Here is a 12,381-nt window from a genome sequence, read left to right on the forward strand (position 1 = left end):
AGAGGCCACAAGGATGTGTCTAAACCAGCTAGGAATTGAATTGAGCAACAACATTTTTGAGCAGGTCACTCTACAGCCAAAACAAAACTAAATGCAGAAAATCTAGGTTGGTTGGTTGGTTGGTTTATGGTAATCCACAAGCACCTCCATCTCTTAGAATATTTCACTTCCTTCAAAGCTCAGCTCAGACACCACCTTCTACTGGAAATCTTTCCTGACTTCTTTAATTATTAGTGCTCTCTCTCTTTCCCTGAAATTCTCTCTCTTCTTATATATTGAATGTCCCTCCCCTCGGTAGAATGAGAATGAGGAAACTGATGATCAGCATGAGGACCGATTGTGTAGTTCCAATCCTTAGCAAAATCTCCTACACATTGGTGCTTAAAAAATGTTTATTGCCAAAAGACCCAACTGGTCTTTTGTGGATGTAATAGATTTGATTTCCACAAGGATTGGGAGCCCGCATAGAATCATGGATTCAATGGCAATGGATTCAAATGGCGAAAAATATTTTCATACTGTTTTAAATTTGGATAAAGTAGCACTATTACTAAGAATAATTAGCTTGAGGAAGGGCAGACTTAGAGGGGATATGATGACTGTCTTAAAGCATTTGAAAGGCTATGACACAGAAGGGAAATTATACTGCTTTGCCCCAGAGGAAAGAACCAGGAACAATGATTAGGAGTTGTCAAGTGGCCTATTTAGGCTTGACCACTGTGCTCCAGCAATTGGAGCTGTCCAAAAGCTGAAGGTTCTGCCTTGGGTGGAAGTGGAGATGGGACTACCTCACTGGAGGTCTTCAGACAGAGGCTGGATGAACAATCGTCTATGTTGCTGTGGGTATTTTTTCCCCCATTCAGGAGGAGATATATGAGTTGAACTATGTTGCTTGTCATTGAACTCACATATTCTGCAAAAGCTCTGTGGCTCTGTGATTTAACCAGAGGTAGAATGACAATAGTGCAAAACTTCCAAAAAATGAGACCCAATGTGACCTGGGAGAATATATGGATGAGGTTAACATAATGTGTTTTCTTTTCCTATAGCAAGAGAGACCCAGACTTCTGGAGCCCTTGGATTATGAAACAGTCATTGAAGAGCTTGAGAAAACTTATTGGAATGATCCTCTTAGGGATCTCATTTTCTTCCCCAATGATGACTTCTCAGTAAGTACTTTTTTTTTCTTTTCCAAAGCACTTAAATCCTGATTGAGTTTCGGGTGTTAAGTTTAATACAGCATTGGATGCAGTGCCTTATCAGGAAGTCTTGTGCTTAGATTAGGTTAGAAAAGTCTGCATAAGACACAATATAAAAATAAAGATGATGAAAATTATCTTGATTTGGGGGAGTGAGTAATATTCCAAATTATTTCTAAGGGTAGTAAAAGATAGCTTTGTAGTGGTATGTTGGCAGCCTGTTTTTAATGGTTCTTCATAAAAGAGTCTAGATATATGGGAAATAGAGAATTACATTAGAATCATAGATTTTGAGCTGCAAGAGGACTTGGGGATCATCTTATCAAACCCCTTCATTTTTGGGGGGGGAAGTAAATTGCAGGCCAAAACACTGGACTTTTTCATACAACTGTCAAAGCTAAGATTCAAACCCAAATCCTCTGACTCAAAAGCTACATAGATACATACCTACATATGTATTGTAATGATTGGAATGATGCCACCTACTGGAGACTTACTATAGGAAAGCTCCACCATGAGGAAAATGCCTCAAAGGGCAAGGCCATGTGGCTTTTCCTTGGCGTCAGGAAGTGATGTTTGCTCATGGGTGCTGTCTATCAAGACTACCAGCCAATCAACTTGAGGAGCCTCCTATTTTCTGGGAGGAGACAGGAAGGAGAAAAGAGGGCCTGCGTGGAGAGCTCTCTCTCTTTTGGGTTCCTGACTTGATGGTGGTGGTGGCAGCAGAGGACTTTACAGGAAATTTGAGGAAAGATAGGAAATCCAGGCTGTTGGAATTCTGTTCTCAATCTTTCTCTTTCTATTTTTCAATAAACCCTTAAAAACCTAAACTCGTTTTATCAGTGATTTTAGTCAGTTTCCCCCAAAACTGGGGAGACAGATTAGAATCCACATTTATAATCTTAAATTACATAGTGTATATATATATGTGTGTGTGTGTGTGTGTGTGTATGTATATGGATATCTATAGAGATATACAGATATACAGATATAGATATATAAAATACTGTACAAATCAGACGACTCAGCTAATTTAGGACAGAATAGAAAAGAGCCCTGGATTTCGAATCAATGGACCTGGGTTCTAACTCATCTCTGATTGGACAAGTTTTGCTTAACCTTTTCTAGGTCTCAGTTTCTTTACTGGATACAAGGAAGTAGTTAGACAAGCTAATTGCTAAAGTTCCTTGTAGCTCTGAATCCTATTAAATCCTGTGGAAACCTATACTTTACTTGGTAACCTTCTCTCAAATAACAAATGGGATTGCATCATGGAGATATTCCTGCTCACTTGCTGCCTTTGTCTTCCAGTCCAAACCACTGTGACCACCGGCCAGACTACCAGCCTAAACTGCTTCAATTCTTGATTCCCTCCATGTATTTACTTGGCTCAAATATCCCTCACTTTATTTTTTTGGACTAGCTACTTAGAGGCAGCTTGGTCTAGTGAACAGAAGGCCCTCCTGGAAATTAAAGAGACCCAGATCCCAGATTCACTCTCTCCGTTGTGCAAGCTGCTCAGGACACCCAGGCAATTCCCCTGGACCGTAAATTTCAGGTGATATTGTCAATCTTCAGAGTATATTTACATACTGGGAGTTCCCTCCGAGATTGTAATCACAGGTTTGGATGCTCCCAATCCCTTAAAAAACAACAAAGAAAAAACCTAGGGGTAAGGTGTAAAGTAGGATACAAAAGAATAAATGAAACAAGTAGACCTAGACTGATCATTTAGATTTGGAAGAGACCTCCTCCACTGCTACCACCACCACCATTTTACTAGTAAGGAAATTAAGGCCTAGAGAGGGGAAGTGACTTGCACCAAGGTTATAAAGCTATTTTGTGACAGAATTGGGTCAAGAACCCCAGCCTCTTGCTGCTTCTTCCATCAGTCCAGCTGACAGATAAATACCCCCAAATTTTCTCTATGTGATCCATTTTATACTGTCTCGAATGTTTATGTTAGGCACAGTTTGAGGCTTATCACAAGCTGAAATGCACTTCCTTAGTTTGACCAAAATATGTAGTACTTGAAGTCGAAAGGCAAGGTTTAACACACTCAACTCTCCCCACATCCTTGTTTTCATTTCTGTGATTAAAAAAAAAAAAAAAAGACTCAATCTTCCAGGGCAGCTCCTTTCTGTCAAAAACAAAAGCAAGCACAAACAAAACTGTGTAAATGTGGGAAATATTTCCTTTCATCTATTTAGCATAGCCAACTCTCTGATAAACCTGTAAAGTCCTATTTCTGTACCTAGAAGGAAAAGGGAGGAGATGAAGATGTCAGGATCACAGGACCTCAAATTGAGAGTCAAAAGTGATTTCAGAGGTCATCCTGTCTAACTGACCCATTTGACAGATGAGGCAACTGAGACCCAGAAAAGTTAAGGCACTTAAGTGACCTGAGATCATACCCTCAGATTATGAGGGGCAGGGATAGCATTCAAAGCACCATGAGAAGGCATGCACCATTAAGAAGCATTCTTTATCATCTTTCATTGCTCATTAAGTTGAAACAAACTGTCCTGGAGGACACTTTTCTTGTTTTTCTTTTTCTAACTGATGTTCATGTGATATTTAAAACTGAGCACAGGCTTTAGTGTCAGAAGAATTGAATTCCCATCTCAGACACTTGCTAGGCTCATTCACATAATTCTGAAGAACTGGCCACATCAACCCAGATGATTGATTACTATAGAAACTTAGTGCTTACTTCCTGGTTGGGTGACTAACTAATTTCTCTGTGCCTGTTTTCTTCGTGTGTAAAATGAGGTTCATTTTACTTATGTTGCCTCCCTCCTGATGTTCAATCAATTGACAAGCATTTATTAATTGTTGTTGTTGCTGTTCAGTCCTGTCTGACTTGTCATGACCCCATTTGGAATAGCATTAAGTGACTCGACCAAGGTCACACTGTCTGAGACCAGATGTAAACTCAGGAAGATGTCTTCCTGACTTTAGGCCTGGCATTCTATCCACTGTGTCATCTGGATGCCCCTATTAAGCATGGTAATGTGCCAGACACTTGAATAGTGAGGACACATTGACAAGAACAAAATAGCCATTTTCCTCATAAGGATTACCTCAGTAGACTGAGGGAAGCACTTACTAAACCTTATATCATAATAGCTTTTTAAAGTAATAAACATTGTTATTTATAGCTTTGAGTTCTGATTTTTATCACTCCTTCCCTCCCTCCCCTACTCCCTCCCTGAGGCAGTAAGCAACCAGATATGGGTTATACATGTATGATTATGTAAAACATTACCATATTAGTCATTTTGTACAAGAAAACTTGAATAAAAGAAAAAAATTAAAGGAAGTGGAAAGTAGCATGATTCAGTCTGTGTTCCATCAATATGAGTGCTTTCTTTGGAGGTGGATAGTATGTTTCATCAGTAGTCCTTTGGGATTGTCTCGGATCATTGTATTGTTGAGAATAGTTGTCATTCACAATTCTTCATCAAACAATATTGCTGTCTCTGTGCATAATGTTCTCTTGGTTCTGCTCACTTCACTCATATCATAATGTTAATGTAAACTGTTATTATTATCATTTCTCCCACAAAGACATCCCAAGGCCTGTACTTTGTACTTTTAGGATAGGTATGTAGTACAGTAAATAGAACACTGAACTTGGACTCAAGGAAATCTGAATTCAAATCCTGCCTCAGACAATTAACTAGCAGTTTGACTGTGAGCAAGTTAATAAACCTCTTTCTAGCTCCATTTCCTCTGCTATAAAGTGGGGATAATAATAGCATCCCCCTCACGCTGTTGTGGTAAAGATCAAAGGAGAGAACACATGCAATGTGTTTTGAAAACACTGAAGGGTTAAATAAATGAATTAAATGATTTAATAAATTAATTAAGGGTTAAAATGAATTTAAAGGGTTGAATAAACTCAGTATCGCCCTCATTACTTTCTAATTCTATCATTTTGAGTTAATATCTAATTGTTATCAAATAACTATCATTTAAAAAAACCTGTGCCACAATGTAGGTCAAATCTTAACTCAGATTATTCAGCTGAAAACAAAAAGATGGCTTTGAGCATTTATTAACTACAAAGTTTTACTTTGTAAGAAGTCTTCATATTTATCTCTCCTGGTTTTCTATGAATATGCTTAGTCGTCTGAAGGGAAGCTTTTTTCTCAGGGCAATGAGGGTTAAGTGACTTGCCCAGGGTCACACAGCTAGTAAGTGTCTGATGAGTCCATATTTGAACTCAGATGCTCCTGACTCCAAGACCAGTGCTCTATCCACTACACCACCTAGCTGCCCGGGGAAACCATTTCTTGACCTCCCTTTGCAATCCTTTATTCCTATCTGACTGCCTGACACCTAGTAAGCAAAGAGTAAATGATAATTGATTAACTGGAAGAAAGCTACTTTTCTTGGCTGTCAGCTTCTCTTGTTACATGTGCATCTTGCAAGAACTGGGAAGAGGAATAATAATAATAATAACAATAATAATAATAATAATAACTAGCATTTATGTAGCACCCAATACATGCTAGATACTATGTTAAGCACTTTACAAATATTATCTCATTTGATCTTCTCTAGTATTATTATCTAGAATTATTATCACCTTTTTATAGTTGAAGAAACTGAGGCAAACAGAGGCTGACTTGCCCAAGGTCACACAGCTGGTAAGTGTCTGAGGTCAGATTTGAACCCTGGTTTTCCTGACTCCAGGCCCAGTTCTCTATTTAATGGGCTACCTATCTGGGATATCCGTACCCATTCTGCCACAGGCAATAGGTAAGATGGTCATACATGGGACTGTTCCACACTACCAGTTTAGATAACTGCTTGATTCTATAATTGCCACAATGACTACACTTTCAGTTACTGAACAGCAATACCATGGAGCAGGCCTTAACTCATTGATTCATTTATTAAATCAATATGTCTTTAGAGCTTGCAAAGGAAATGGAATTATTCTAAGCAACATGGGACTCAGAAGCAGAGTAATGGTACCAGAAGACTGATTGCAAAAGCACATGGTTGATTTACGTTACCTTTATAAACTAATGCGGACAGAGCAAGTAAAGTGATTAGATTGCTTTAAGAATCAGAGACTTTGTGCTGAGCATATGGATAATCTAAGTGTATTTACTGCTGCTATCTTGGATAAGTATGTCAAGAATGCTGATGTTAACGTCCTCCTAAATTGCTATTTTAGGGACAATCTTTGTTCTGTTGATGCTTTCAGTCTTTCCTGGCTTCCTTTGAGTCCATACTAAAATTTTATCTTCTACAGGAAGCCTTTCCCAACTCTTCTTAATTCCAGTGCCTTTCTTCTGTTAATTATTTCCTATTTATGCTGTATATAACCTTCTTTGTATATTTTTGTTTGCTTGTAGTCCCCCCCCCCATTAGACTATAAGCTTCTTGAAGGGAGGAACTTTTTGCCTCTTTTTGTATCCCCAGAACTTAGCACAGAGCCCTCCACATAGCCTACTATTACTACTTAATAAATGTTTATTGATTGATGGATGGAGGATAGTCTGCTAGGACAGTGTGAGTGAATTACGACTGTATTTCACAGCCAGCTTCTAGATCCCGTATGTGCCATTATCAGTTGTGACTTTGTTAAAGAGAGCAAAAGATGATGTAATTCTCACCTCCTCCATTGATGAAGGCTTGGTGAATTAGTGGAGAAACTTTCATTTTGGGCATGTAATATTTTCTATTATGGTTTATCCATGTTAAAGGGCTGTCACATGTTGGCCACATGGGGGTCATCATGGTCGTAGTTTTGGATAACTATTAGAAAGTTTTGTACTTTAAGGACATACTTGTTCTGCTAAAATCCAGGAGGCAAGACTGTAAACAGCAGTTGGATGTTGAAAAAAGACACATTTTAGGCTTTGTGTCAATATGAGTGGTTTTAACTTTAGCCTTATATAAAGAAAAACTTCCTAAGAGTGAAGCCATTAACAAGAGGAATAGACTACGTGGGGAGGTAGCAGGAGATCATTAAGCAAAATCTAAACAATCACTTATTGAATATATTGTTCTGTGCCCAGTAATAATAAGTACCAAATAAATGTGTTTTCATTCATTCATACTGCGTAGGGAATTCTTGTTCGGGTGTCATTCGACTAGATAGCCTAAGTGGTTCCCTCCAGTCTGTGATGCTGATTGTGTATGTTTGTCTATACCTCAATTAGATTGTAAGTTCCATGAGGACAGCTCAGTGCTATCACTTAACACTCATTGTTTCCTTTTCTGGATGTTCATTATCCATTCCTTTAAAATTTGTGTCCTCCTCAGCACCAAACACAGTAATCTTTACACAGAAAGGACTTAGTAAATGTCAGGTGAATGAATTCATGTCCAACACACCAAACCAACAGCAAGTAAGCATTAGGGGTAAGAAATGAGGATGGTCATCCTTAGTCTATTGACAGTGTCTTTTATTTTTAGGGAAGATGACTGAAATGGGTCAGAATCTTGTTCACTTCATTGGTGCTCTATTACACAGAAAACATTATTCTACTCTGACATAGTATAGTCTAAGCTCTATTTCCATTATGATTCTGGGAGCAATTGACTAAAATTGTTACGCAAAACCTCTCCAATAGTCATAAAGAATAGTGAGAAAACCCAATAAATAAACTATTTACTTTGTTAGCTTTCTTTCTGGAGTTGTTGGTAACAGAAAATCAGTGGTAACCTAATATTCAAGTAGTTTTTCAAAGTTGGCTGATATAACCCAAATGGACATTTGAAATTGTCAGGCAGTGTGAAGAAAAAATACTTAAGTACTCATAACTACTTACTTAACCACTCACAATATTGCAGACTCTCAGAGGCTAATCACTCCAACTCTCGCGTGACCAAGGAAAACCTTGACAAGATATCCAACTAGTTGGTTTATTTGACAGCCTCCAGGCAAAGAAGAACCAAAAGGCTCTCAAAGACATTTATTTCATTTTTAATTACTAATTATTGGAAGGTTTGTCCTTGGATCAAGCTAAAACCTGCTTCTCTTCCATTTCTATTCATTGCTCCTAATTTGTGAGCCAGTCCAAATGAAGCAAATTCCTCCTCCATATTGTAGCACCTCAAATAGTGTCCCCAGTTTTAGTGTGGTTTTGAGCATTAATAGCTTAAAGTTAATAGTTTAAAAAAACTATTAAAACTTAAAACCACATTAAGACTTTGAGAATAGCTTGTATGTAAAGAAAGCTGTTTGGCTTTGCTCTGTTAACTCAGTTCCTTGATTTCAAGGTACTATCTTTCTTACCTTTCTCTGTATGACTTCAAGCCTATTAATGTCCTTCCTAAAATGTGATGCCAAGAATTGAACATAATACCCCAGATGTGGTTTGGCCAGAACAGATTACATCGGGACTGTCCTGAGCCCTGTGCTCTTCCTCATGTAGTTTAAGATGCCATTAGTTTGGAAGCCAAAACTGTAGACCCATACCTGCAATCAACAAAAACCCCCAGATAGTTTTCAGCCAATTGCTGCTTAGCCAGACTTTCCCTATCATTTACTCATGAAGTTCTTTGTTTACTCAAGTGTAAGAACCTATATTTAACCCTATCAAATTGTATCTTACTAGATTTGGCCCAAAGTTCGGACTTGTTAAGATATTTGGAGAATTTTAATTCTGTCATCCAAAATGGTTGCTCTCTCTCCTCATTTTGGGTCATTTGCAAGTTGATGGATGGGTCATTGATATCTTTCAAAGTGCTAAGGATGTCAATCAACAAAGCAGCAAGCACACATCCTTGGATCACACCAGTAGATAATACTCTCTACAGTTAACCATTCATTTTTTGCCTTCTGGGATACTGACATTCAACAAAATTTTAACCATATCACTTATCATCTCTGCTGCATCTCTCCAGCTCTTCCATAGGAATGTCATATAAACTGTCAAATTCTCTGATGAACCCTAGGTAATTTCTTTCAATATGCTAGTAATCATCAAAAGAAGACCAAAGTCAAGCTGTTCTGCCCTGTTCTTCTCGAAGCCATGTTGGATCTTTATAATCACCAATTCCATTTTTAGATGCTCAATAACCATGCCTTTAATGATACACTTTAGAATTTTGCCAAGAATCAAACTCCCTGAAGTCAACTCTTATGCTTTTTGAAAACTGGATGACTTTTCCCTTCTATGGCATCTTTTCCAGTCCCCATAATCTTTCAGTGATCACTGACAAGAGCTCAACAATCACATTTCCTACATCTTTTCATACCCTAGAGGTGGTTCGGCAGGTTCTGTGTCTTGAAGCCATCAAGGAAAGCTAAATGTTCTCTTACTACCACTCTACGTATCTGGGTGTTTTGACAGTCCGTTATAGTATCCTTCTTGTCAGAGAAAACAAAAGCAGAACAAAATGTGAGTAGTTTAGCTTAGTTGGTGGAGGGCAGAAAGCACTGAGTGTAGAGTCAGGGAGATCCAAGTTCAAATTTGACCTCAGACACTTACAAGTTATGTCATTCTGGGCAAGTCATTTAACCATTGCCTGCCTCAGTTTCCTCAATTATAAAATTAGACTCACAATAGAACTTACTTCCCAGGATTGTTATGAGGATCAAATGAGACAATATTTGCAAAGTGCTTAATACAGTACCTAGCACATAGTGCTTAAAAAATGCTTGTTCCTGGGGCAGCTAGGTGGCGCAATGGATAAAGCACCGGCCCTGGATTCAGGAGTTCCTGAGTTCAAATCCGGCCTCAGACACTTGACACTTACTAGCTGTGTGACCCTGGGCAAGTCACTTAACCCCAATTGCCTCACCAAAAAAAAAAAAATGCTTGTTCCTTTTCTTGCTCCATTATGAGTTATCATCATCCTGTTGACACCAAGTAGCAGACATATCCTTCTTTGACCTTCCTCTTTTTTTCCAACATAATTTAAAAGCAAATACCTTTTTCTTTTCTTGTCCTTAACTTTCCTTACTATTCTTGGCCAATGCTGAACGTTAGCATTCCTGATATCATTCTTAGAGGGCAATACTGTGCTTTCATATTCATCTTCCAGAACTTGCCTTTGCACCCATCTTATGTAAATATCTTCAGTCAGTCAATCAATCAAAAAAAGTCTTATTAATCATTAACTATGTGCCAGGTACTTGTGCTATGGGTTGGGGTTATAAATATAATGAAACAAACAGGGAAATAGGAGAACAGAAAGACATCGAGTACCTTAAAAAGTAAAGATGACAAGTTTGCCAGATTTGTAGATATTAGTAGGCGCTAGAGGTTTACCAAAGGTGTAGAATATGGAAAGAACCACTGGTCACATATCAGCTCCCCCTAGACAGCATCAATAATGTCCTCTTCAAATATGAAAAGTCATGCTATTCTCTGCTGAAGGACTAACTGCACTATGGACTTCAAGCCATCCGTAACTAAACATTTTCTCTTCTTAGACATATCTAGGATTCCACTGTTTGGGATAACTATCACTTCCGCTGGCTTGATATCGAGACTAATTGAATGACCAACCTGATAAAATAACAGTGATGTTTTGGTTGTTAAAAGTAAGCAGTGAAGGGAAATTCTAGAACTGAGATTCCTGAGTCATTCTACAGGAGGAAGGAGAATGACTTCATTTTTTAACCAGTGGAGCCAAATATTTATGGGGTTTTTCCCCCTCCTCCTGCTTCTCCTATTGATTCATAGTGTATTCTTATAGAGTTCAGTTTCTTTCTGATGTTTCTACTTCTGCAGCTGAAAAACAAGCTTTAAAAAATGTACTTAGCTCACAGATGTGAATGCTATTGAAAATATTTTGCAAGTAAATTCATCTTGAACTAGTTAATTTCTTGGAGAGAGCATTATGCCAAGTGACCAGTTAGAGGATATTGACTCTATTTAACCTGTTTTCTATTACAGGCTGTGTCTACTAGAATATAGTCAAAGTGAAATAGTATCATGGGATGCTAATGGGGCCTCACAGATGATGGAATATAGTCCTCGCATTTTACAGTTGAGCAAACTGTTACCCAGACAGGTTGATAAGTAACTTATCTACAATCAATTAACTAGAAAGTGGCAGAACCTCAGCTCTGCCTTCATAAACAAAATCCATTTGACCAGATACTTCCAGGGTCTGGAACAAGTTGGGCAATTTGGAAGTAGGCACTAACATTTTTGTCTTTATATTAAGCCATTTGCAAATTAGCACTAGATTGAAGTAGAAGGACCAACTGAAGATTAAACTATGAGCCACTCCAAAGCACCTTTTTAATAACTCAATAAAATATGAAGTGCTTACTATAGGTCAAGCAGTGTACTAGACACAGGGAAGCAAAAGATGACCAATTAAACAATCCTTACCTTCAAGGAGCTTACAATCAAAAGTGTTTAATTGCCTCCTGTGTACCCAACACTTCTGCATGCTGTGAAGATACAAAATAAACATTGAATGTAGTTCTATCCCTTCAGTTACATATACACAAAATAACTAAGGAACAATACAATAAATAAAATGATGTGATTAAACTAAATCATCTCTAGGTCCCTTCCAGCTCTAAAAGAAAATGTATAATCAAACAACTGTTGTTCAGTCTTTTCTGACTCTGTTATCCCATTTGGGGTTTCCTTAGCAAAGAGACTAGAGTGGTTTGCCATTTCCTTTTCCAGCTCATTTTACAGATAAGGAAATGGAGGCAAACAGTTAAGTGACTTGGCCAAGGTCACATAGCTAGTAAGTATCTGAGGTAAGTATCTGAGGCTGGATTTGAACTCAAGAAGATGGGTCTTCCTGACTCCAGGCCCAGCATTCCATCCATGACTAGCTGCCCAATCAAATGATAGGTTATAGTAATGGGGAAAGCATGACAAAAGGTGAGAGAATGCAGAGTTCCATGTGGACTAGAGTAGTTGGGATAGAGATGGAACTTAAGGTAAACTTTGAAGGGTAGAAAGGGGGTAGGATTCAGAGCTCTGGAAAAATGTAAAGAACATGTTCCTCACAGAAGGAATAAAAAAGAATAAGATCATGTGAAAATGAGTAAGCCTGTAGAAGGGTGTTTAAGCACCAGCCCAGTGACTATGATGTAATAAAGTCTTGCATGGCATGGTGTCTTGGAGGCTCTTCTCCCATGAGATCAGAAAACTTCCCACTATGAAAGCTTTAGGATGAACCTTTTTCATATGACATCGACAGGCTACATGAACTTCAAGCACAATGCCAATGTGTT

General features: G+C 38.2%; 1 protein-coding gene across 1 annotated transcript in view; it reads left to right on the plus strand.

The window, feature by feature from the left end:
* DOCK10 (dedicator of cytokinesis 10) overlaps positions 1–12,381 on the plus strand; it is a 274,169-nt gene that overhangs the window by 72,743 nt on the left and 189,045 nt on the right. Inside the window, exon 4 of the mRNA XM_043993341.1 lies at positions 1,050–1,169. Within this exon, the coding sequence (XP_043849276.1) occupies positions 1,050–1,169 (120 nt within the window). The remainder of the gene's footprint in view (positions 1–1,049; positions 1,170–12,381) is intronic.

Source organism: Dromiciops gliroides, chromosome 3 (assembly GCF_019393635.1).
Source record: "Dromiciops gliroides isolate mDroGli1 chromosome 3, mDroGli1.pri, whole genome shotgun sequence".
Lineage (NCBI taxonomy): Eukaryota > Metazoa > Chordata > Mammalia > Microbiotheria > Microbiotheriidae > Dromiciops > Dromiciops gliroides.